This window comes from Sapajus apella, unplaced genomic scaffold, assembly GCF_009761245.1.
Source record: "Sapajus apella isolate SASKATOON/1434 unplaced genomic scaffold, GSC_monkey_1.0 scaffold3, whole genome shotgun sequence".
Taxonomy (NCBI): Eukaryota; Metazoa; Chordata; class Mammalia; order Primates; family Cebidae; genus Sapajus; species Sapajus apella.
In genome coordinates, this window is record NW_022436943.1 from 43,794,161 (window position 1) to 43,821,984 (window position 27,824).

The following is a 27,824-nucleotide window of genomic DNA, read 5'->3' on the forward strand; positions in this document are numbered from 1 at the left end:
CTTTAATTTAATTAGATCCCATTTGTCAATTTTGACTTTTGTTGCTTTTGGCTTTTTGTCATGACGTCTTTGCTCATGCCTATGGCCTGAATGGTACTGCCTAGATTTTCTTCAAGGGTTTTTATAGTTTTGTGTTTTACATTTAAGTCTTTAATCCACCTTGAGTTAATTTTTGTATAAGGTGTAAGGAAGAGGTCCAAGTTCTGGAGTTCTTACATTGGCTCTTTCCCATCTTTGCATGTGCATGTTCCTTTAACTGCAGTGTAGCTTGAGTACCGTCAACAGACTTTTTTTCTGGATGTTTTCACAGGGCTGAGGCTTTGTGCAGGGTCTTTATTTGTAGCTGACTTCTTGTCTTTGGTTTCTCAGGGGTTATGTTAGTGAGGTATTTTTTGGTGTTGAAACTTTGGGGTGTGATCTCAAAGCTTTGGTGAGTGCTTAGGTGTAATGTTCACTTGGTAGATTCTTACTCAGTTGTGTCACTTCTCTATTTCCTTATAGTTGCAGTTGTGCTCTCTTTCAATGCTCTGAAAATGTGGGTGCCTCTTACACTTTAGTGCTGGCTATAGATCATGGCTTGGCACTCAGGATGGCCACCACAGCTCTGGGATGATCTCAAGGTTTGTGTTCTGTCTCCCAACTTGGAGGTGGCAGAGGAAGGGGTCTTATTCCTGGAGCTCCACCCCCAGAGAGATGCAGGTCAGCAATTTCTCAGTTCAGTCAGCCCAGAATGGAGGGTCTGTGTGTGGGCCCAAGCTGGGGATTTCCTTCTTGGTGACAAATGGAGGAGGTGGGTTGGATTCATTGGAGACAGACTAGCCTCCTCTCCTTTGGGTTGACTGCAGATTGTGGGAGATATGGATAAAGCACTTACAGTCTTTGCTCCTTCATTAGTCCAAGGGTAGCAAGGGCAGTTCCACTGCAGAGGTAGTGCTTTGTCCATTCTCTATCAAAATTTATATGTAAATGGAAGATTTTTTTTAAAAAAATATTTTCTGGAGTGTTTTCTAGCAAAGACTGGAAAACCTGCTAGGCAAATTCTAAATGAGCTGTAACACTGAAGGGAGGATTTCTAATTTATCAGAGAAAGAATCTCATCTTAGTATGAAGTTCTTCATTATGTGGATAAAACTTCCTACAGAAAAAAAAAAAAAGAAGAAAAGAAAGGGAAAGAAGGAGGAATGGAGAGAAAGAGAGAGGAAGATAGAAAAAAAATTTGTAAAATATAAATAACTACATTAAGTGTTTGAATTTACAGTGATAAATTATTTGTAATATGTTTAAATGCTCATTTTATTTCTAATGTGCTAAACTGGGGTTGCCAGTGTTTCTTTAAGATAAGAATGGTATAGCTCTCCTGTGGTCAGGAAATGGCAAATGTAGCAAGACAGAAAAACAAAGAAAATAGAGAAGATACACAAACAAATAGAGAAATCCGGACCTTACAGGAGAAATATTCTCATGCTCAATCTTTCCTTGAACATCAACTTGCCAAAAGCAGCCCGGTACAGTCAGCATGCATGAGGTAGATAACCCACACCAATGGCAAGCTAGCAGCAGGAAAATGCACTCCAGGTTGGCTCTAACAACATAAGTTTCCTTCGTTTGTGTACCATATTTTCTGAACCGAACAAAAAGGCAAAGAACCTGCTGAATATACCTAAATTGTGTCTCATAACTTCCTCCTTTATCTGGGGTATGTAGAACATTCTTTCAAGCTCTGGTTGTGGAACTCAAACATTTTTTAAAACAAAAGATTGTTGATCTCAAAAAAGCAGTTGTGGAGCAATGGTAGGAGCATTAAGTTTAAATCATAAGAATAGGCAAGTCACTGAGCCACTGTGAACTTCCGTTTCCTCCTGTATAAAATAGTACCCATCTCTTTTACTGGTATTGTGTGGAATACACAAGATAATATGTTTGTAAGTACTTTGTGCATTATGAAACTTTAATGAAACGTAAAGTGTTGTATTTAGTTCAATCTAGGAATCAAAAGGATTTATTTTTAGCTGTGCTTCAGATTTTCCTTCAGAACAATAAAAAGCAATATTATATACTATAGTTTTCAAACTGTTGCTTGTTTCAGAATCACCTGGGATACTTGTAAACATGCAGAATCTCCAACAGAGCAGTGTAGGAAACAATTACTGAGCACACTAAGATATGAAAAGTACTAGATGCTTTTTTTTTTCCAGAATATTAGATGTTCTTTGATCCACGGCTAAAATTTATTCATTGCACATGATTTTGTCCCTGATGATCTCAGAGAAAGTCCATGTGTATTTCCAGGAATAAGCCTTCAAACCTAGTAGAAGACAATAATTACTGACTGTATTCTGAGGTTTCTCACAGGGTATATTTGAGTAAGTTTTGGGGGCAGAGCTGAGTTGACTTATATTCACAGATTATATACCTTGTTTTCTCTGCCAAAATAAAAGATACATAGAATTTGTGTAATATTCATATTTAATTGTAAAACATTTCAAACATAAAAAGAATTACAAAAAATATAAGGGAGTGAAACTAATGTGTATGATAATGACATGTATAGTAGATACATATTATTATACATTTGCTAAAAGAAAAACTTTAGACAAATTAAATTTAACAGGATTTATTTGAGCAAAGAAAGATTCGTGAAATGGGAAGCACTCAGAACCAGAAGATGCTAAGAGAGCTCCACTCAGCAATGTGAGCAGTGGGCTTTCATAGGTCAAGCAGAAAAGCAAAGTAGAGAAATCATCTGATTGGCTACAGAGGCTCATGACTTATTTGGGAATAGTTTGATCAGTTAGGTGTGCTTGTAATTGGCTGTAGCTCTGCTGTTTGTGATTGGCTATTTGGTACAGAAAATATACTCCTAATTCAGATTTCAGTCTGTTTACATGCTGGATCATGTTGCAGTTTGTTACATAGGAACTCAAGGTCTGAGACAGCTTCAGTTCAATGGCCTCCTCCTTATTTAACACAGTTGTCCAAGCCCATGGATTGTGCAAAAGCAAGAGTGAACCCTAATGTAAACTGTGGACTTAGGTTCAGCATGAATTTCTAGTGGTGTGACAGCGTTAAGTTTGTCAGTCATAACAAATGTGATACTTTTGTGCAGGATGTTACTAGTGGAGGCTGAGTGTGTGCACGGTAGAGGGTATATGATAATGCTCTGCACTTTCTGCTCAGCTTTGTTGTGAACCTAAAACTGCTCTAAAAGCAAAGTCTATTTTAAAGAATCATATAATGGGTATTTTAGAGTCTGGGATTTTAGTGCACCTATCACACAAGTAGTGCACATTGTATCCAATATGTAGTTTTGTGTCCCTCATTCCTCTCTCACCTTTCCCCTTCTGAGTCACCAAAGTCCATTATACCACTCTTTATGCCTTCGTGTGCGTATAGTTTAGCTTTCATTTATAAGTGAGAACATATGATACTGGGGTTTTCATTCCTGAGTTACTTCACTTAGAATAATGGCCTCCAGCTTCATCCAGTTTGCTGCAAAAGACATTATTTCATTGTTTTTCTTTTATGGTTGAGTATATTTCATGGTGTGTGTGTGTGTATGTATGCATGTATATATATTCACTAGTTGGTCTGTTGGCACTGAGGTTGGTTCTATATCTTTGCAATTGTGAATTGTGCTACATTAAACATATGCCTGCAGTAGTCTTTTTGATGTAATAACTTTTTTTTTTTCCTTTGGGTAGATAACCAACAGTAAGATTGCTGGATTGAATAATAGATCCACTTTTAATTCTTTAAGAAATCTCCATTCTGTTTTCCATAGAGGTTATACTAAATTAATTTCCACCAGTAGTGAATAAGTGTTCCCTTTTTACCACATCCATGCCAACATCTTTTGTTTTTTGACTTTTAATAATGGCCATCTTTTCAGGGGTAAGGTGGTATCTCAGTGTGGCTTTAATTTGCATTTCTCTGATAATTAGTGATGTTGAGCATTTTTCATATGTTTGTTGGCCATTTGTTTATTTTCTTTTGAGAAATAGCTATTCATGTCATTTGCCTATTTTTGGATGGGATTGTGTGTTTTATTCTTGCTGGTTTGAGTACCTTATAGATTCTAGATACTAGTCCTTTGTTGGCTACATAGTTTGCAAATATTCTTTCTCATTCTGCAGGTTGTCTGTTTGCTCTGATGATTATTTCTTTAGCTGTTCAGAAGCCTTTTAGTTTAATTAAATCCCATTTATTTATTTTTGTTTTTGTTGTATTTGTTTTGGGGGTCTTAGTCAAATTCTTTACCTAGGTCAGTATTCAGAAGAGATTTTCCCAGGTTATCTGCTAGAATTTTTATGGTTTCAGGCCTTAAATTTAAGTCTTTGATCCATTTGACTTTATTTTTGTATAAGGTGAGATATAGGGATCTGTTTTATCTACATGTGGCTATCCAGTTTTCCCAGCGCCATTTATTAAATAGGCTGTTCTTTCCCCAGTTTGTGTTTTTGTCTGCTTTGTTGAAGATCAGTTTGTTTTAAGTATTTGGCTTTATTTCTGGGTGCTCTATTCTGTATCATCAATTCATGTATCTGTTTATACTAGTACCATCCTGTTTTGGTTACCATAGCTTTGTAGCATATTTTGAAGTCAGGTAATGTAATTCCTCCGGATTTGTTCTTTTTGCTTAGGATTGCTTTGACTATTTGGGCTTTTTTGGTTCCCTATGAATTTCAGGACTGTTTTTTCTAATTCTGTGAAAAATGATGTTGGTATTTTGATAGGAATTGCAGTGAATCTGCAGATTACTTTGGGCAGTAAGGTCATTTTCATGAAATTGAATCTTTCAATTCATGAGTATAAGATGTATTTCCATTCGTTTGTGTCATTCCTGATTTCTTTCAGTAGTGTTATGTAGTTCTCCTTAAAGAGATCTTTCATGTCTTTGGTTAGTGTATTCATAGGTATTTTATTTCTTTTGTTTTTTTTTGGCAGCTGTTGTAAAAGGCACTGAGTTCTTGATTTGATTATTAGCTAGGTCATTGCTGGTATATAGCAGTGCTACTGGTTGTGTACATTAATTTTGTGAAGTGAAGTTTTACTGAATTTGTTTATGAAATCTAGGAGTCTTTTGGAGAAATCTTTAGGATTTTCTAGGTATACCATCATATCATCAGTGAACAGTGATAGTTTGACTTTCTCTTTTCCTGTCTGGATGCCCTTTATTTCTTTCTCTTGCCTGGTTGCTCTGGCTAGGACTTCCAGTAGTATGTTGAATAGAAGTGATAAAAGTGGGCATCCTTGTTTTGTTCCACTTCTCAGGGGCAACACCTTCAGCTTTTCCTGTTGAGTAGGATGTTGGCTATGGTTTTGTCATAAATAGCTTTTATTACTTTGAGATATATGCTTCTTTGCCTATTTTGTTGAGAGTTTTTATTGTAAAGGGATGCTGGGTTTTATTGAATGCTTTCTCTGCATCTATTGGGATGATTATGTGTTTTTTATTAATAATTATTTTTATGCAATGTATCGTATTTGTTGACTCACATATGTTAAATCACCCCTGCACCCCTGAGACGAAAGCCATTTGATCATTGTATATTATCTGTTTAATATGCTGTTGAATTTGATTATCTAATATTTTGTTGATGATTTTTGCATCTATGTATTGGTCTGTAGTTTTGTTGTTTGTCCTTTTCTTGTTTTGGTATCAGAGTTTTATAAGATGAGGTAAGGAGGATTCCCTTCTCCATCTTTCAGAATAGTTTTACTAGGATTGGTGCCAATTCTTCTTTGAATGTCTCATAGAATTCATCTTTGAATACATCTGGCCCTGGGCTTTTTTGTTCTTGGCAATTTTTTAAAGCTACTAATTCAATCTCACTGCTTGTTGTTGGTCTATTCAGGGTTTCTTTTGAGCCAGAGTTTCACTCTGTTTTGTAGTCTGGAATGCAGTGTGCAACTTCTGCCTCCCGTGCTCAAGCAATCCTCCCATCTCAGCCTCTCGAGTAGCTTGGACTGCAGACACACACCTCCACACCTGGCTAACTTTTGTATTTTGTAGAGATGGGTTTTCGCCATGTTGCCCAGGCTGGTCTTGAACTCCTGGGCATAAGCAATCTGTCTGCCTCAGCCAGCCAAAATGCTAGGATTACAGGCATAAGCCACCATGCCCAGCCTAGGGTTTCTATTTCTTATCTGAAACCTCAGCCCCCATTCCTTCTCTTCCTCTACCCTATGTTTTTATATTCCTACTATTAATATATAAGCACGTATTCCTAAACAATATTACATATTCTAATATTGTGGTTCGACAGTAACATAAATATTATCCTGGTATATTTATTGAAACTTGATTTTTTTTCACTCAAAAGTTAAATCTTTAAAATTTATCTAGGTTAACACATATTTTTTTATAGTGGTATATAGTTTATCATTGGTTATAGTGCTATGAAATATTCCACCATCAAACTACATTATCAGTTCATTATCGTGCAGTATTTTACTACTACAAATATTGCTGTGGTAAGCATCCTTTATGTCTCCTTGTAAACATATGTGAGTGCTCTAGAAATAGCACTTAGAATCAGACTTCTTGGAAAGTAAGAAAAGTGGATTTTCAAGGTGGTTGTCTTCATCTTCCCTTTCAGAGTCTCTGTGTTAGGGATCTGGGTGCCCTGTACTCTCACAACTCTGGCTGGTGTTGTCAGACACAAGAATTTTTCTTATCTGATCTGTCATTGTTATTTTAAGTATCACCTTCCCTCATTGCTGGCGAAATTGAGTAATTTTCCATTTGTCTATAAGCCACTTAAGTTTCTTCCTATATAAATATATACTTACAGCTTTTTTGTTTGTTTTCCATTGTGTTGTCCTGTTTTGTTACTCATTGATTGGTAGGTGTTTTTAAGTATTCTGGACACCAATCCTCTATTAGTGATATGCTTTGAAATATCTTTTCCAAATACATATACATGTGTGCACATATATATCTTTTCCAGGTCTCTAGTTTGCCTGCTATTGATTATGAAAATATGAATTGTCTAAAAATTTATATCTAATGTAGTCAAATTTAATATTTCAATAAGCTATTGAGTTTATAACTCTATTCCTTTTACTCACAATTTACTTACAAGCGTCTTTTTAAAATTTCTAATTGTATGTAGGATTTTTGCTATTCTTTTCTTATTGACATTTTTTTTTTTTTGCACTTGATCAGGGAAGGTAGACTTATAGTACCAACTCATTTACATTTGTTGATATTTGCTATGTGGTATTTTGTCAAGTTTTGCAGATGTTCCATGTATACATTTTAGAAGAAAACGTGTTTTCTAATTGTGGAGTTCAAAACTTTATATATATACAAAATTTTATATCAAATTGTTATTTTTTGTATTCAAACTTTATTTTTAGCTTACTGATATAGATGTCTTAAAAATCTTCCACTTCAACTATCAATTTGTCAAATTCTCTTTGTAATTCTTCGTTATATATCCTGAGGTTATGTTAAAATATTCAAAAATTAAAACTTGTCTTTCTATTGGCTTGTTTTGTGAATGAAACCATTTAACTGCAGTAAAGCTTTTTACTTCAAGTCTGATTTGTCTAATATTAATATGTTTCAATAGTTGTATTTTGGATTCTTTGTCTAGTATACATTTTCTTCATTTATTTACAACATTTTGATGTCTTTATATTTTAGATATTTCTCTTTAAATAGCATATGCCAAGATTTTGCTTTTAATTTGGTTTTACAATCTTTCTTTCATAGTTTAGTCTGTTCTGTTGGTTGTGATAACTGACCTGTTCTGACTTATATCCACAACCTTAATTTTACTTTCTTGGTTTTTCTTAATTTCTTAATTTTTGCTTTTTTGTCTTATATAAATATTTCTTGCTTGAGATTGTATTTATCTATTTTTGTCTTTGCTTTTTTCACATTTCTTTTTCCTCCTTCACTAGATTGGACAGTACACTCTATAGCTTTTCTATTAATAGTTAACCAAGAAGTGTTTACTAACCCAGAAGTTTAACAAAATTTAAAATAATCAATATTTCTATCTTCCTTTGCCAGTATGATGAGTTGGAATTCTTTTATCTTAGATCAGCTTTTTAATAATTTATGTGCTTTTACCATCCAGTATTTTAATACCGTTTTTAACATCACAAATGAGATGTCTTGATTATTATTATTGCTTGCTACAAATTAATATTTGTTAAGATTTGCCTGTATAGTTTCTATTTCTTGGGTCATAATTTCTTCTTTTATCATTTTTCTTTATTTTAAATTGTGTCCTATGCATTTTTCTTAATGAGAGAATATTGGTGGTAAATTATTAGTTTTTGTTCATCTGAAATTTCTGACATCTGGAATGTTTTTAAAAGATAGTTTTCATAGTTGTACTGAGATTGCTAATTGTCATCAAATTCATTTCCACTGCTTCTTTGTAATAATACAGTCCCCTGAGTTTTAACTAAACTCATAACCATCCAACTAGTTACTTGATTTCCTGGAATCCTATGTAAGTAGGTATGACCTTATGACTAAGTCCTGGCTAATGGAATATGAGAGAAAGAGTGTTGCATATATCCTGGGTGTTGTTCTTAAATGAAAACCAAATGCTATCCTCAACCATTTTCTCCCTTTCCAACTGGCTAGAATGAGAATATGCTGGTAGCAAGTTAACTTTGATAAGCAACGTTCTAGAACATTAGAAGAGCAATAATATGAAAATGATGTAGGATTTTTTTTGTTGTGTTTTTTGGAGACAAGTCTTGCTCTGTCACCCAGGCTGAAGTGCAGTGGTATGATCTCAGTTCACTGCAGCCTCCGCCTCCCAGGTTCAAGTGATCCTCCTGCCTCAGCCTAGTGATTAGCTGGGACTACAGATGTGAGCCACCACACCTGACTAACTTTTGTATTTTTTTTTAGTAGAGACAGGGTTTCACGATGTTGGCCAGACTGGTCTCAAACCCCTGACCTCAGGTGATCCACCCACCTCAGCCTCCCTGGGATTACAGGCATGAGCCACTGCGCCCAGCCTGATGTAGGTCTTTATACATCTAATACGCTCTAGTTCACTGGACCAGCTATCAGCTTATATATTAATATAAGAAAATAATAAACCTTCTGTTTTGCTTAAAACTTAATTGATCTCAAACCAATCAGATAACTTTTCAAACTAATAAACTGGGATGCAATTGCTTAATTTCCATTTAATGCTTTGTAAATGCTATCACACTGTTTTATGAGTTTCACTATTGCTTTTGAAAAGTCAGCCCTCAGTCTAATTAACTGTCATTTTATTGTGAGAAATGTGTCTTTTCTCCCTGGTTGTTTTCATGATCCTTCCGTCTTTGTACTTCTGAAGTTTCACCATAATAGATCTTGGTCTGGAGTTTTATTGTTGTTGTTTTGAAATTTTGGGGGCTTCATGAATTTGAATATCACTGTTTCTCATTAAATTTGATAGATTCTCAGTCATTATCTCTTTGAATATTGGCTCTCTCCTAATCATCTCTTTTATGTTTTTCTGATACTCTAACTACATGTACCTCATAACCTCTCATTTTACCCTCTATGTCTCTTAATCTCTCTTATTTATTTTCTACTTGTCTCTTTGGGCTTCATTCTGTGTAATTTCTTCAAATTTATTTTTCATTGTACTCTATGTTTACCTATGTTTAATATGCTATTTAAATTAGCTATTCTGTCTCTGATTTCAATGATTATACATTTTGCTTATCTAGAAGTTTTATTTGGTTCCTTTTTAAATATTCCTGGTTATTTGTCTCATCTTTCCTTTATAATACTTTCAAAATATTTTTTCTATAAATATCATAAGTACAGCTTCTTTATCTGATATTTTCAAAATTTGTAGTGTGTGTGATTCTGATTCTGCCATTTGTTTTCCTACTGATCTTATTCATGCTAACTTGTTTCCACATGTATTTTGTGATTTTTTTTTTTAGTGTGTAATTGAGCTCACAACCAATTGAAAATTACTTTAAAGGTTTGACTTGCAAATCTTCACAGTCAATATAAATTCTTGTCCCCAGATTATATAAGAATCAGTTTCAGCCAGGCGCGGTGGCTCACGCCTATAATCCCAGCACTTTGGGAGGCCAGGACGGGTGGATCACGAGGTCAAGAGATCAAGACCACCCTGGTCAACATGGTGAAACCCCGTATCTACTAAAAATACAAAAATTAGCTGGGCGTGGTGGCGCACGCCTGTAGTCCCAGCTACTCGGGAGGCTGAGGCAGGAGAATTGCTTGAAGCCAGGAGACAGAGGTTGCGGTGAGCCGAGATCGCGCCATTGCACTCCAGCCTGGGTAACAAGAGCGAAACTCCGTCTCAAAAAAAAAAAAAAAAAGAAATCAGTTTCAAGGTATTATTTGCTTAGGGGAGGCATTTTCTACCTCATCCATAGCTAAAGTAAGGACATCTTGGTCATCCACCTGACAGTTGGCCATTATTTTCTGTAGCTCATTCATAACGTAGCCTTTCAATTTCATTCATTTTTTTTTTTTTTTTTTTGACTGGAGTTCATTGACAGGATGTTCGCTCACTGCAACCTCAGCCTTCCAGGCTTAAGGGATCCTCTCACCTGAGCCTCTTGAGTAGCTGGGACTACATGTGTGTGCCAACACATGCAGCTAATTTTTGTGCTTTTTTGTTGAGATAGGGTTTCACCATCTTGTCCAGGCTGGTCTTGAACTCCTGGGCTTAAACAGTGTCAGCCTCCCAACATGCGGGGATTATAGGCATGAGCCACCGTGCCTGGCCAGTTTCCTCAGTTTAAATTTTATTTATTTTTTTAAATACTTTAAGTTCTGGGGTACATGTGGTTATTGTGCAGGTTTCTTACATAGGTATACACATGCCGTGGTGGTTTGCTGCATCCATCCCTCTGTCGTCTACATTAGGTATTTCTCCTAATGTTACCCTTCCCCAGTCCTCCCAACTCCTGCTATCCCTCCCCTACCCCCGTCAACTCCCTGGCAGGCCCCAGTGTGTGATGTTCCCCTCCCTGTGTCCATGTGTTCTCATTGTTCAACACCCACTTATGAGTGAGAACATGCAGTGTTTGGTTTTCTGTTCTTGTGTCAGTTTGCTAAGAATGATGATTTCCTGCTTCATCTATGTTCCTGCAAAGGACATGAACTCATCCTTTTTATGGCTGCATAGTATTCCATGGTATATATGTGCCACATTTTCTTTATCCAGTCTATTGTTGATGAGCATTTGGGTTGATTCCAAGTCTTTGCTATTGTAAACAGTGCCGCAATAAACATGTGTGCATATCTCTTTATAATAGAATGATTTATAATCCTTTGGGTATATACCCAGTAATGGGATTGCTGAGTCAGATGGAATTTCTATTTCTAGATCCTTTAGGAATCACCACACTGTCTTCCACAATGGTCGAACTGATTTACAATCCCACCAGCAGTGTAAAAGTGTTCCTATTTCTCCACATCCTGTTCAGCATCTGTTGTCTCCTGATTTTTTAATGATCACCATTCTAACTGACGTGAGATGGTATCTCAATATGGTTTTGATTTCCATTTCTCTAGTGACCAGTGATGATGAGCTTTCTTTTCATGTTTATTGGCTGCATAAATGTCTTCTTTTGAAAAGTATCTGTTTATATCCTTTGTCCACTTTTGGATGGGGTTGTTTTTTTCTTGTAAATTTGTTTAAGTTCTTTGTAATTACTTTGAGATTCTGGTTATTAGCCCTTTGTCAGATGAGTAGATTGCAAAACTTTTTTCCCATTCTGTTGGCTGCCTTAGTTTTAAAGAATGCTTCCTTTTCAACCCTTCCCCCACCTATCATAGGCCCAAATTTACTTTAAATGCATTTAAATGCCTTGTGTGAACTCAAAAACATAAACTTTCCAGCAAGCCTCAGCCATCTTTCCCATCCTTCCTGAGGGCAATTTCAGTTCACATGTATACTATAGTTTTTTATTTTTTTTCTTTCTTCTTAGTACTTAAGAGTAGAGTTCTTAATTACAATAGTGTTTTAGCCAGCATTAATACGTGTTTATAGCTGGCAGGGTTTCAAGTCTTTTCAGCTGTAATACTGCTGGAACAGTCATAAAATATTTGTTACCTACAGAGCAAACTTTCTAATGAAGAGAAGGAGCAGAGATGTGAGAGGGAAGGGTTGAGCTTTGATTTGGAGGGGAAAAAAGATGTAAAATGAGAAAAAAGCAATGGAAATTTTATATTTCAAAAATTTGAAATAAAGAAATTTTGTATTCTAAATAAAGTGTAATAAACTAAGAAATAGTATCTCGAGCAATATGTAACAAATTCTGTTTGATGGTTGAACATACTTTGATCGTTTTCTCATTCAAGAATTTACGCAGTAGTGTGATGTATCAGTAAAACTAAAGGATCTGTAGGAAGGCCTAGATGGAAGAATCATATTCTTTTTGCATAGGCTAACCCTCCCTTTTACAAAGATGAATGTTTTCATCCACAAATATTTGTTGAAATCTTGTCGTATGATCAGTGACAAGGGTTAGGGATGAGGTGGAAAGTAAGTTAGAAGTATAAAATGGTCCCTGGGTTTTAGACATGTTGCCTCTGACATGAGTATCTGTGAGATAAACAGTCACATTTGAGTAAGATCTTCACCTGAAAACAAATTATTTAAGAGGCACAAACAAAATTAAAAAGTTGCGACAGACTGGGTGTGTTAACCAGAACACACTAGACTGCGAGAAGCAGAAAATTCAGCTAACACAGTAGCGTAAACTATGAGGACAATAGGACATTTATTGTTTGCTCAATAAAAGGCAGATGGTCTGAAGAAGGCAAACGAGGCTGCCAGACAACTTCATCAAGGACTTGTGCCTGTTCTAGCTTCCCACGTTGCTTTTCTTAGGTTTGCTGCTTCTTGATCAAAATGGCCAAAACTGCTTAACACAACTATTCCTGGTTGCTAAGAAAAGCTGAGAAAACAAGTATCTGCCTCTTTTGGCCTTTATCGTAGACAAACAAGGCAGAAGGGGGTTAGAAAAGGCTTTTAGATATCCAGCCAATAGTGTCTGACACACTAGGGGGAAAACTATATTGGAGCATACATAGATATCTGATATGTGGCCCTTGATACTGGCATTGTAGATCAAGTAGGAGATATGATTGATATTCAGTGATGGTACTGGGACATTTGGTTTTCCGTGTAGAAAACATCTACAGATGAAAGTACATATAACCTCTAAGTTTGTGTAAGTACACTTCAAGATGTTCATACAACGATGAACTTAACCTGTCACCCAGGCTGAAGCGCATTGATTGGTGCGATCTTGGCTCACTCTAACCTCCATCTCCCAGGTTCAAGCGATTCTCCTGCTTCAGCCTCCCGAGTAGCTGGGATTACAGGTGTCTGCCACCACACCCGGCTAATTTTTGTGTTTTTAGTAGAGAAGGCGTTTCACCATGTTGGTCAGGCTGGTCTCAAACTCCTGACCTTGTGATCCGCCTACCTCAGTCTCCCAAAGTGCTGGGATTACAGGCATGAGCCACCGCGCCAAGCTCAATGTACTTTATTCTTTGCATCCATTAGTAATGGTAGTCTTCTCTAATCACTAAATAGAAGACTGAATAAAATCTTACAATTTTTCAATATTTAGAAAGGATTTGGCAAAGAAAGTTTTCCAAAACTTTGAAATAGTCTGCAGAGCTGGGGCTGGGTGGTAAATTTCCAGTTAAGGATCATGATGAATGTATACTATTACACAGTGTGTTGGCCTTTACATAAATAATAATGAGTTAATTCATACTATTAAGGAAAATGAATGAAATACACTGTTTTGAGATTTGCCTTTGAGCTAATACTTAACATCTGTTTGCCAGGGTGGTCCAGGACTCCGAGGACCAAAGGGCCAGCAAGGTGAACCAGGTCCAAAGGTAATGTGTATATTCTCTCTCTCTCTCTCTCTCTCTCTCTCTCTCTCTCTCTCTGTCTCTGTCTCATCTCTCTCTCTCTGTCTCTGTCTCATCTCTCTCTCTCTTTCATAAATAGTCATCATTTCGGAGTTGAATATGACTTACTTCACCCTTACAATATAAAATTCCTTAAATTTTTATGAAAGTTGTGCCTAACCCTTCTTTTTTAAGACTATGTTTTTTAATCAAAAAATAATATTTAATAACTCAGTAAAAAGAAAGGCTTCTAGGTCAAAAATAAGAGTGTCAGTGTACTGACTGATTTAGTCTCCAGGGTAATTCTCTCAGAATTTGTACACTCTTCTCTTCCTCTACCTACAATGAAAATGTACATTTAGAGGAATCATGCAGAACCACAACTTGGCATCAGTCCTGTCCAGGTAGTTTCTTGGGTTTTGGATTCCTCCTCCTCCTCCATTGCACTATATATAATCAAACACACAGTTTTGTTTTTCATTCTTACTGGCGAGGGTCATCAAATATGGTGGTTCAGGTTGTACACTGTACAAAGGCACCCGCCAGGAGCCCAAGCCATGCCAAGCCATGTCAAGGAACATGTTTTTCTACTTTGCACAAAGGCATCCTGAGGACTGGCAGAAGCCCAGTCACTAATGGAGTTCAGGCCTCACCATCGTCTCTCCAGCTCTTGGCAAATCTTCTAACTGGTCTTCTGTCCCAAGTGGCTTAACATTTCAATTGATTCTTCACATCTGCCCCCAGATTAATTTCCTTAAAGTCTATGCTGGATCACATCATACTCTTCAAAAACCTGCCATCACATGCTGTTGCCTTCAGAATACCGTTCACTCTCTTTGCAGAGACATTTAAGGCTCTTTATAACTTGACTCCCATCTCATTTCCACCATGCTGCTCCACATGTTCTCTTCTCCATCCATCCTGCTTGACTTACTGCTCAATATGGTTCCTTATTAAATTTACATAGCATTTATTCATGGGGAGGGGAACATTGCAAAGCTTTTTACCATAAAATTGGAAACAGATGAAGCAAGGTAGAAGAAAATATTGGGATAAAAAAAGAAGTAAATGCAAGAAGGCTGAAGGTAATTAATCAGGTACTAGCCAATTCAAAACTCAGATGGTAAGATGTGTCCTTTTTTGTTTTTTGTTTGCTGGAACGACTTGATGTATATTACTTGGCTCCATCTTTTATGGTGCTATAAGAAGGGCAGCGGCATGATCTTTGCTCACTGCAGCCTCTACCTCCTTGTTCTTCTCGAGCAGGGGTGCACTGGCTCTTCCTCAGCTTCACTCAAAGGCAGTGCCCTTTTGCTCCTATAGATTCTGGCTCCCTCCTCCCAATGCCTCTATCAACACGACGCTGCTGTTTTCTAACATGATCGCTGGATGATCGTTCTAATCATGAAGATAAATAGGTTCATAGATGTTTGGTGATCCCAAGACGGACCCATTTCCTCTAATTATTCATTCCCATAGGACACTACTGATATGGTTATTTCTATATGATGATTTTGATGAATCACAGATTTAAGTATCTAGTGGTTTTTGGAAAAAGTCTTATTGGACAAAGGATGCTGACATGTCCACCAATGCAGACAATGCAGGAATAGATACCTTCCCTGCAGAAGGCCCCAATACATATTATTTTTTATTTTGTTGCAACAAATAGAGAATAAGAATTTGGAAGCACAAAGCAACCCTCTTGTTGGTCTGTCTTAGTCATTTTGCCTCGTATTTTACAGAATAAAATGTGACCCTCTGCTTTCTGCTCTTCTACGTGCAGTTTCTCAATAATGTATTATTAAATTCCACTGGGCACAGTGGCTCATGCCTGTAATTCCAGCACTTTGGGAGGCTGAGGCAGGTGGATCACCTGAAGTCAGGAGTTTGAGTCTATCCTGGCCAACATGGTAAAACCCTATCTCTACTAAAAATACAAAATTAGCCAGGTGCGGTAGTGGGTGCCTGTAGTCCCGGCTACCTGAGAGGCTGAGGCATGACAATTGTTTGAACTCAGAAGACAGAGATAGCAGTGAGTCAAGATAGTGCCATTGCACTTCAGCCTGGGCAACAGAGTGAGACTCTGTCTCAAAAAAATAAAAATAAATAATAACATATTCTTAAACTATTATATATTTAAATGATATATTATTAAACCATTATAGATAGCAATATTTAAAAATTGCCTCCTTGTCTCCTCCATGGTGTTTTTAAAAACCCAGCTCCCTCTTTCTCTGTCCCTCTTAGGCCATGCTCCTTGTAAGAATAGTTATCACTGTGTGCTTCCACATCCTCACCTCCCAAAGAATTCTCAACCCACATGTGCTTTCTGTTCCCCTAGGAGTCCTATGAAAATTCTCTTGTAAAAGTCCCCAAACACTTGCTTGTTACCAGATCCATAGTTTAGAGTTTAATTTTTCTTATTTGAGATCACTACAAAATTTGATGCAATCAAACACTTTGAAAATTTCTCCTCCTTTGATCTTTTCTGCACCACTATTCCACTCCATCTTCACCCTCTTCCTAATTCTTGGGCTTTTTCATTTCAGATTCTTTCCCAGGTTTCTCTTCCTTTCTCTTCTACCTGATTATCATCTCATTTTTATCCATGTTCTCTTTCATTCTCTCAATACATTCTCCTTGATAACCTCACCTATAAATAGATTTTCAGCTACTCCAAAATCCATCCCAGCACAGACCTTGCCTAACTCCTTGGGCTGCTGGACATTTCCATGCGGTTTTCCCATGCACCTAAATCTTAACAAGTCTTAGTGTGCACTCATTATCTACCCAAACTTTACCCCACAATGCCTCTTTTTCTGTATTCTTTGTGCCAAGTAATGGGTACACCAGTCTCACATCTAAGATGATACCCAGACATTGGGAGGTCTTAATTTAGTAATAGAATAACTTTAGTTGAAGTCACAGAATGAGACAGAAGAGGTTGAGGATAGGTAGGTTTTCTAGGTCTAAGATTTCTTACGTGGTTTAGATTTAGTTAAACCACAACAAGGTCCAAGCTACAGAAGTAAGGGTTACTGAAGTGAAAGGGATGTCTGATCCTGAAAAGAAAGGAAGTAAAATAGGCTGGGCATGGTGGCTCACGCCTGTAATTCCAGCACTTTGGGAGACCGAAGCAGGAAGATCACCTGAGGTCAGGAGTTCAAGATCAGCCTGGCCAACATGGTGAAACCCCTTCTCTACTAAAAATACAAAAAATAGCCAGATGTGGTGGTGCACGCCTGTAATCCTAGCTACTCAGGAGGCTGAGGCATGAGAATCGCTTGAACCTGGGAGAGGGAGGTTGCCGTGAACTAAGAACATGCCTCTGCACTCCAGCCTGGGCAACAGAGTGAGACTCTGTCTCCAAAAAAAAATTTAAAGAAGGAAATAAAATAATACTAAGCCTAGGGAAGGTCATTCAGTGGACATTGAAGGAGGTATAGTGTGATGGCAGCATCAAAGTGAGGAAGAAAGAAGAGGCTAGGTGCAAAGTTCTCAGTAAATGCAGAGAGTCCTCCTGAGGTAGGAGTTTGACAGTAGTGGAGGTAGAACGCAGTTCATCTGGACGGTGTGAACCTTCACAGACTAGGAGGGTGGTCTTGAAGCACTTATACTTTTAAGTTTGTTATGGAGTGTGGGAGGTCTCATTACTTACAAAGTTGGCACAGCACTCTTATATACAGAAGCAAAAGTAGTAGTGATATTAATAAAGTTGCAGCAATCCCAGTGTGTTTACTCTTACGGTTTACTGCTGACATTTTACCTGGAAGGTAAATCATTTGAGGCTTTATGTCTTGTTATTCTAAGTATTTCAGATCTTAGGAAAAACTATATAAGGAAACAAATTATAATTGCCCTAAGCAGAAATATTTTCTGGATGTCAGAGAGTCTAACTTACTTTTAGGATGACATTTCTCTGTTGCCTTCCAGGGACCAGATGGCCCTCGGGGTGAAATTGGCCTTCCGGGACCTCAAGGTCCACCTGGACCCCAAGGACCAAGTGGTCTGTCCATTCAAGGAATGCCTGTGAGTTGTGTTCCAACATTCAGATGGGTTTTATTGTTATCTCTTTTCCATGTGGTTACAAAGAATGAACTTTTGTCTTCTGTGCCTTAATAATGAACCTCAGTCCCTTTGAAAGCAATGATTGAGTATCATGTCACTAGTTATGCCCTTAGCCAATTTTTTTTTTCAATGAAGAAGGTCTTTTAATCAATAAGTACATGCACAGGAAGCTGGTACATCTGCAAGCATTGTGTTTACAGAGGAAGAACAAAGCTTACGTGTATAGCCCTTTTTCTTGTTTAAATTCTTAATGGATGTGATAACATCTAGATAGTAACAAATGTTATACGCATTTAAGCTTTTTCATTATGTGTAGTGACTGCTTGTATAGATTAATAAAGGCCATTTTTTCATGATCCTTATCTCAAATGGCATCAAATCACCATTTATGGAGAGTGAGAGTTTTAGATTTTTACATGGTGTACTTTAATGTAGGTGCATTTCTTTGAGAAGTCATTTTATACCATTGAAAAAAAATTAATTGTATTCACTGATCTTCATTAATCTTACTATAGAGGTCTAAATTTAGGAATAAAACCAATCTCTTTAATTCATATTTGAAGCAACCAGATCCTTTTAAGCTCAATTTTTGGCAATCTTTCTGCGTATATGATTATGTCTGCCTAGCTGAAAAGTTTCTCCTACAGTATTATTTTACAAAGCATTAACATGCCAATTTGTGTAATTACTAATAATAAATATTGGTTGAGGTCTTACTACATGCCAGATTCTGTGTTTGCTTTTCCTTTCTTGTATAGCATTTAAGTATGTTTCTAGCCAAAACAAAACAAAACAAATCTACATAGATATGAGATTGTAAAATCCAACCCATAAATAATACTGAAATGTTCAAGTCTGCCCTCCATGTATTTACCATATTGGCCTCACCATATCAGACTGTATTTTCTATGTTGAAACTATCCTGGTATATAAATGTTCAGCTGCATCGGAATGCTTACATAAATGGCGTCGCATGTGTGAAAAGTAAAATGTGTTCTGTTTAGATGTTAGTATAAACGCAATTTACTGTGGAAAAATGTTTAAATGACAAGAGGGAAAAGAAAGCACTAGGAATTTATCTATGTGAACTTAACTGTGTGCACTTTTGGATATTCAGGGAATGCCAGGAGAAAAAGGAGAGAAGGGAGATACTGGCCTTCCTGGTCCACAGGTATTATTTTTATTTTTTAGGTCTGTTGCTTTTAGTCTAAACCTTTGCCAAGGGGAAAAAAAGGCTGTAGCTTCTGAAGTCAGTTGTGATCTTGGTAATTAGTGTTTTTCATATTAAAGACCATTTGCCTGTATTCACTTGCCCTAAGCCCCTTTTGAGAGTCACACGGATGTTCCCCAGGTGAGCTCTGGCAGGGAACATTCTTTGCCCATGATAACTTCCAAGTCTGAATTCTAAGTTACAAAGGATTCACCATTATGCTCTTAGGTTTGTTTGGAGGCCTTCATCTGTTTCAGGAAAGCTGGGTGAGTGGATGACTCATTCCTGTGAACCTGACTCTTTTTTGTGCCTGTTCTATGTAGGGTATCCCGGGAGGCGTTGGTTCACCAGGACGTGACGGCTCACCAGGCCAGAGGGTAAGGTCTTGTCCAAGGTTGGTTTTCAGGAAAGCAGACTTTTTACCAAGCCACTCTTACTGCTGACAGCTTCTATGTAAGGAAGTCAAGCCACTTTTTGCTTTTTGTTTTCTCCTGTGTATCGATATTCTACCTATCCTGCATCTATTTCCCTTCACTAACATCTTGTATGTGCATTGCTTTATCAAACCCTAGGAACTTCCATCAAACCTTCTCAAATGAGCACATTCCTTTCTGAGTGCTCCCATAACCTGAGTATAGTTTATTGTGTGCATTGGTTTATCAAGAAGCACATAAATTGAAATTTAAATAGAATGGCTTTCTGTAGTATGCCTTACATGGAAATCTCCATTTATTTAGTGTAGTTCAATTATTGCTTCTTTTTATCTGTTCAAGTGGACAGCAGTACAATAAAGTATAAAGATGTTCAGGAAAAGGATACACTAACATCTGGTCTTTGTTTAGTCAACAAGATTTTACTGAACCAGATTTGAGGTTCTTGTTCTCAAAGAGTTTATAGTTTGTTAGGAAGAAATATAACTAAGTAAGAAACTTTATTACATTCTATAATGAGAGCAGAGCCCTGTAAGAACAGAAAAAATGGATAACCAAACTGGACTTGGAGGCTGGAGTAAGATTTCTCAGAGGAGGTACCATCTAGACCAAGTCTCAATTGAAAGACAGAAGTCAGCCAGATGAACAAGGAAAGGAAAGCTATTGCAAGCAGAGGGAACAGCATATACAAAGAGGTAGAGGCAAGGGAAGATGGGGCATTTCCAATATTGTACATTGTTTAGTATGGCAGGAGATTAGAGTAAGTGTGTGTGTGTGTGTGTGTGTGTGTGTGTGTGTGTGTGTTGTATGCATATGCACACATACTTAGGTGTAGGGAGATTGTTAAGAGATGAAGTTGGAGAGGTAAGCACGAATTCACTTAAGTAATCTACTTTTTTCAGCTAAGGATTTTGAACTTTAACATGAAGGCAAGAGGAAGTCATTAAATTTTCAAAAGGGGCAGAGAGGCTGGTCTTCCTTAAACTGTCACTGATTTAGACATGTGAGCAGCTCCACAGTTTCTCTCAAGACTGGATTATATAGAGTAGCTACCACTTAGATCCAATCCAGTGAAGGACAACACATCTGGCATTCACTGGTTTTTCCGGTTGAACTTATTAGATTAGCAGACAATTGGCTTGAGCACTCACTTCTCTACTCAAACGAGGCTTGCTTGTAGCTCAAGGTAGCTATACTGTTCAAGAATAATGAAATTGTTCTTGTTTTTTCTATAGAAGTGTAGACGTGCAACCTTTCTACTTCTCGCCAACACCTTTTTTTAACAGCAAACTTTCATTTGCGTAAAATCTCAGTGTAGTCTCTGTTCATCAAATGGAATCGCTCAGTCTGTGAAACATGTTTAGGTGAATGTATCTAAAGAAGGCATTCTATAACAAATTTATGTGGGGTTCTTATACATGTGGAAGGAGTGTCTAGAAATATTTATATATTTTGGCAAAGGGTGTAGGCTAAGATCCTGTGTGGTTACACACCTGGATTCCTTCATGATTCCTGAAGTTCTGAAAATGGTAATTCTAAAGATTTATTTCAGTGAGTTTATTTGGTTTATCTGTGCATGAAGTGAAATCTTGGCAAAGAACTCACAAATCAAGCATGTTGGATTAGTGTTTGAATCATTTGGTTTTGGAATTCTGTCTTTTAAAACCAGTATACCAACACAGACTTTTTGTAAATATTTTGCTATTCCTCTAAACAGGTGTTCTTCTATGGGATTAAAAGTCGTAGAGCTGTAATAAAGTGATAAGATATCTGTACTTGGATTTTATTTTCCTCTCTCTTCCAATCTAGAAGTCAAAGTTTTAGGGTATGTCTGATTCTTACTTTGAAAACTTAGATGGAGTGGACTTGCTTTTCCAAACTAGATTTTGAAGGATACTCATTCTTTATATGGCCATATTTAAAAAAAAAAGTTTGTATGAATCCTATGATTATTTTTTAGAAGAGATATTTGAGGGCAGTATCATTTCAATGTGCAATACAAGGGAATCACATTCACACAGAATAAAACATAATGGTGCCCCGAAATTGTGTAACATGCCTGCCTTCCTTGAGGGAATGACCACGTATTTTTTTCAATCAGACATGTCTTTTTTTTTTTTTTTTCCCTGGTTCATGTTCTCTCATGAGGTTGCATCCATCAGCCATGTCTTAACTGAGCACATACAATATGCCACGTACTATGCTCAGCCTGGAAAGAGTTGGTCATTACTGCCTGCAGAGAAGAATCCAGAAGAGGAGAGAGCTTCAGTGGCAGAGGGAGACAGCTTGTAGACTGTCTACCCAGAAGAGATGGAAGGATGGGCTAAGAGCATGGCTGTTCCCTGGGACTAGAAAAACAAAAGGGTCTTCTCAGAGGCAGTAGAGAAGGAAAGAAGAAATGAAGAATGGATTAAAAACAGTTGTTGAGGTGACTCTGATCTGTTTAGTCAACTGATCTGAGAACTTAAGGATAGTCCAGTTCTAACACAGTTAGATATTAATAGTTACAGGGCAGGATTGTAAGGTAGGAGGCCCAGTACAACTTTCATGGTGGGGCAGATCTTGGACGTGAAGCACCCCAGAAGACATGCTGCATTAGAAGGCCAGCTCTCCCTGGTTGGGCAGGGGGAGAGGAGGGACTGTTTATAGAATAAGCATACGTGCCTTGCAATTATTTCTGGTCCTCCTCAGGCCATCCTAAAAGGCAAAGCTACATTTGGGGAAAAAAATAATGACAACAACAACAACAACAACAACTGTAGCATAGAACAGACAGAGAGCAAACGCAGGATGATGAGACTTAGTACTGAAATGACTAAGAAGTCACTTCCAGTAAACTCCAGTCAGGCTTCACTGTCTAGAAAATCAGGAAGGCAGAGCTTTTTATTTTCCTCCACTCTGAGCACTTAAATCACTTCATGTTACTGTGCCTTCATTTCCCTGATTCTGCGTGAGTAAAGCCTACTCTGGGGAAAGGAGGAGGAAGCAGCAACAAACATTTTCAATGATGTTCAATGGGTGCTTTTAGCTCCTTAGACAGTGTAAGGAGTAGGTGAGTGAGGTGTGCGATAAGGGTGGTGGGCTATTACTTACTACTCATTCTTCTTCCTTTTAAGTCTTTGCCTTCTCTTGTTTATGTACTTATTTTTATTTTAATTTTTAGAGATAAAAATCTCCCTCTGTGGCCCAGGCTGGACTGCAGTGGTACAATCATGACTCACTGCAGCCTCAAACTCCTGGGATCAAGTGATCTTCCCACCTCAGCCTACCAATTAGCTAGGACTGCAGGTTTGCACCACCATGTCTGGCTAATTTTTTTTATTTTTATTTTTTGTAGACATGGGGGTCTTGCTATGCTGCCCAGGCCAGTCTCAAACACCTGGTTTTGAGCAATTCTCCTACCTCAGCCTCCCAAAGTGCTGGGATTACAGCCACCACATCTGGCCAAGTCTTTGTCTTCTCTTACTGACAGCCACAAACTTAAAGCACAAACCAAGTGTCATCACCTTGGCTATAAGCTTAGGGAAAGGTTAGCACCTCTTTCCTGAAGCTAAAGCTAATAGTATCCCTGAATTTAGCCTAGAAGAAGAGAGATCTTAGTAAATAATAAAAAGGAGAAGATGAAACATCTTTTCTTCTAATGTTTCTAGCTTATTCTAGCTTTTCCCAAGGGGAATCTTTGACTCTTAGAGGTAGCTCTTATTCAACTTTGGGCCCGAGCCAGAAGCAAGTCCAGTAAAAACTGAACTTGTTCACTGAACTAGTTTTAGCCTCTTGCTAGGCAGCCAATAGAGTACAGGAACACACTTTAAAAAGCAATAGTGCAAGTTCATATTTAATAGCCAAATGCACTTAGGCATTCAGTTTTCATTCCGGGTGATTCCAACAGAAAGCATTTTGGTCCCATCTTTCATTTGCACTGTAAATCTTGTCACCTCTCTCATCTTCTTCCTCTCCTTTCCTTGGTATCTGTGATCTCTGAGCTCCTCTAATACATGGTGGATTTCTCAGTCTCCACCCTAGACATCAGGGTGGTCCTTTGGAAAACTGGGAAGAACAAGCATGACATGGATTACTTCGTGTTTCCAAACCTCACTTTCCTCAGCAGTAAAGTGGAAAAAATAATATTTGACTCCATAGAATTGTCATGGAGATTAATTCATATGAAACATTTCTCTATAAAAATGTGATTTTAGCTAGTATTATTAGTATTCACTATTTTCAAGGAAACTTAACAAGTCTGGACATTTTATAATATTTTATAAGGCTTGTACTTGACATTTCAAGATGTCTTAGAAGACTAAAGAAATACAAAATTCTTTTTTCAAAAGCAAGTTAAACATTTTTTTTCTTGGATTTCACCTCACAAGGATACTGGAAGCATGTTTCCAGATTAGGCAGGTTTTATCTACAAAGGATATATTAATGATGATTATCCCATTTCATCAAAAGTGAGTTAGACATGAATTGCACTTGAGAAATTGAACTTGAGTCAACTATCTGGATTTAATTTTTATAAATGTTAAGTGGTGATGAAATATCTATCAAATATTTTGTAAAATACTGAGATTCATGATTATTATTCCCTTGAGTATCTCCCTCCTTCTGAAGAGGATGTATAAATACCATCACAAAACTAGTAGAGGGAATAATGGGATTTTCTTCTTTGTGGGTCTAGTTGGGTTTTATAAAATCTCAAAAAGCCTTTGCACAGTCAACCGCAATGATGATGGTATGTGCAACTGAGACTTAACAGATTATTTTAATAATCAGATTATTTAATAAAAATAGCAGCAATCACTATCATTAATCATTGAATCTGTGCAGGTGCTTTACAAATATTATGTTGTCTAATCTTCAGAATAACTATGGGCACTAGGCATTGTTATCCCCATTTTACAAAGAATCTAAAGCTCAGAAACTGAAGAAACAGTGCCACACAGCTAGTGTTAGAGCCAGGATTTTAATCCATCTGCCTGGCCCCTACACTTCACTCTTCCCACAAAATTATACTAGTAAAGATCACTGTGGGATTTGTGAGAAAATCTTTCTCAAAAGAGATATTTAATAAGCAGGACTTCAACACGGAAGGTGTTTCACCCAGCATTTTTGAGCAATAAGAACCCAGTGTGAGTTACTTTCTTGATGAAGTAGATACTGATACTTCACCCATAAAAATATGATTTCTTGATCACTTTACCCCTTTACCTGGATAGCGGCATACCTGGGCACATCTGAGACCAGAACAGCTACTAGGACATGTTTATTTTCCTGTTATTGCTGACTCTAAGGATACTTCTGAAAGTGTCTTTATTTGAGACACAGGCATGGTACAAATAGTAACATCTGCTTCGCACTCTGGTTCTAACGCTGTCCTTCACCGTCAGGACATGCATTTTATATTGGTAAACCATCAGTTTCCCAATTTAAGTCATTGGATTATTGTTTTGTGTTTTAATATACAATTTTCTGGAATTCATCCTCAGAGATTGGATGCAAAAGGTTTTAGGCACGATTTAGGAAAGTATACTTTTAAAACTCTTAATGATTCCAGTTAGGTTTTGGAATTACTAGATAATATATGGTATGAGACCTACTGATGTCTAAGTGATTTTTTTGGTAGACTATTGCTGGTATTTTTTTGTTTTAATTCACTGAAGCCATCACTGCAGCTTACTAAAAATGTATATATGTTTATATTTCTATATATACACAAATTAAATTATAAATAAATATGTATATATTAAAAATGGTATATGTGGACCACATGTTCTCACTTGTAAGTGGGAGCTGAGCAGTGAGATACCATGGACACATGGAGGGTAACAACCCACACTGGGACCTGTTGCGGGGTGGGGTTGGAAAAGGAGAGCATGAGAATAAATAGCTAATGCATGCTGGGATTAATATCTGGGTGATGGATTGATAGATGCAGCAAACCACCATGGCACATGTTTACCTATGTAACAAACCTGCCCATCCTGCACATATAGCCCAGAAATAAAAATAAAAATAAAATAATATATGTAGTACATGTACAAGATATGTAGGTTTGTAACATAGGCAAACATGTGACATGGGGTAGGTTGTATAGATTATTTCACCACCCAGGTATTAAGCTATTGAGCCTAGTACACATTAATTATTTTTCCTGATTTTTTCCCTGCTCTCATCCTTCACCCACTGACAGGTCCCAGTGTGTGTTGCTTCCCTCTGTGTGTCCATGCGTTCTCATCATTTAGCTGCCACTTATAAATGAGAACATGCAGAATCTGGTTTTTCTGTTCCTGCATCAGTTTGCTAAGGATAATGGCCTCCAGCTCCATCCATGTCCTTGCAAAGGACATGATCTTTTTCCTTTTTATGGCTGCATAGTAGTCTATGGTATTTATATACTACATTTTCTTTATGCAGTCTATCATTGATGGGCATTTAGGTTGATTCCATGTCTTAGCTATTGTGAATAGTGATGTCGTGAACCTACACATGCATGTGTCTTTATGACAGAACAATTTATATTCATTTGGATATATACCCAGTAATGGGATTGCGGGTTCAATGGCAGTTCTGTCTTTAGGTCTTTGAGGAATCACCACATTGCCTTCCACAATGGTTGAACTAATTTACACTCCCACCAATAGTGTAAAAGCATTCCTTTTTCTCTACAACTTTGCCAGTATCTGTCTTTTTGTTTGGTTTTGTTTTTAACTTTTTAATAATAGGCGTCCTGATTAGTGTGAGATGATATCTCATTGGTTTTGCTTTGCATTTCTCTAATGATCAGTGATATTGAGCTTCTAAAAAATATGATTATTGGCTTCTTTTGAAAATAAGATATACATGTCCTTTGCCTACTTTTTAATGGGGTTGTTTTTTTTTCTTGTAATTTTGTTTAAATCCCTTATAGATGCTAGATATTAGATCGTTGTCAGATGCATAGTTTGCAAAAATTTCCTCCCATTCTGTAGGTTGTCTGTTTAGCCTGTTGATTGTTTTTTGTTTTTTGGCTGTGCAGAAGCTCTTTAGTATTATTAGAGCCCACTTGTCAAGTTTTGCTTTCGTTGCAATTGCTTTTGGCATCTTTGTCATGAAATCTTTTCCCATGTCTATGTCCTGAATGGTACTGCCTAGGTCGTTTTCCATTGGGTTTTACACTTAAACTTTTAATCCATCTTGAGTTAATGATTATATATGGTATAAGGAAAGGGTCCCGTTTCAATCTTCTGCATATGGCTAGCCAGTTATCCCAGCACCATTTATTGGAGTCACCATTTATATAAGGAGTCACTTCCCCATTGCTTGTTTTTGTCAGGTTTGTCAAAGATCAGATAGTTGTTGGTGTGTGGTCTTATTTCTGGGTTCTGTATTCTGCTCCATTGGTCTATGTGTCTGTTCTTGTACAAGTGCCATGTTCTTTTGGTTACTGTAGCCCTGTAGCATAGTTTGAAGTCATGAAGTGTGATGCCTCTAGCTTTGTTCTTTTTGCTTAGGATTGCCTTGGCTATAAGAATGAGATAATGTACTTTTAAGTAACATGGATGGAGCTGGAGACCATTATCCTGAGTGAACTAATACAGGAATAGAAAACCAAATATCACATGTTCTCACTTGTAACTGTGAGCTAAACATTGAGTACATATGGGCACAAAGAAGGGAAAAATGGACCCTAGGACCTACTTGAGGGTGGAGGGAGAGAAGAGGATGAGGATCAAAAAACTACCTGTTGGATACTATTCTTATTACCTGGGTAACAAAATAATCTGTAAAACAGACCCCTGTGACATGCAGTTTACAACAAACCAGCACATGTACCTGTGGACCTAAAATAAAAGTTTAAAAATAAATGAATAAGTAAATAAAATAAAATAGTATATATATAAATAATATATATATAGATGTTTATATTTATCTGTGCATATATACATATACATTTTTAATGCACGTATGTGCATGTTTGTGTTACTGAAAATTCCCCTGTGTGACCCAATGCAAGGATTGATCTTGGATCTCTAGCCTGGGACAGTGTTTACAGAGTCTGTGGCTTCTAGTGGCTTGGCCTCAATCTGGTGGTTGATCTTAATCCTTTGCTGCAAGTAGCAGCCTTATTTCTAATGGCTGACTGCCACACTGGTCTGCTTACAGAAGTCCACAGCCATGCCACAGGGTTGAAATGGTGCAATGGGGTTTCTTCCAGCATTTCTCTAACCCTGACTGCTTAAGC

At 37.3% G+C, this 27,824-nt stretch overlaps 1 protein-coding gene and 1 non-coding gene across 5 annotated transcripts in view; one reads left to right on the forward strand and one right to left on the reverse strand.

Annotated features, from left to right (window-relative positions):
* COL14A1 (collagen type XIV alpha 1 chain) overlaps positions 1–27,824 on the forward strand; it is a 257,258-nt gene that overhangs the window by 185,281 nt on the left and 44,153 nt on the right. For all 4 annotated transcript variants that reach the window (XM_032252681.1, XM_032252674.1, XM_032252687.1 and 1 more), the window contains exons 37-40: positions 13,823–13,876; positions 17,828–17,923; positions 19,080–19,133; positions 19,496–19,549. In XM_032252681.1, the coding sequence (XP_032108572.1) occupies positions 13,823–13,876; positions 17,828–17,923; positions 19,080–19,133; positions 19,496–19,549 (258 nt within the window). The remainder of the gene's footprint in view (positions 1–13,822; positions 13,877–17,827; positions 17,924–19,079; positions 19,134–19,495; positions 19,550–27,824) is intronic.
* On the reverse strand, positions 999–1,060 carry LOC116536069. Its single transcript, XR_004262465.1, has one exon. It is a non-coding gene; the product is annotated as a U7 small nuclear RNA (small nuclear RNA).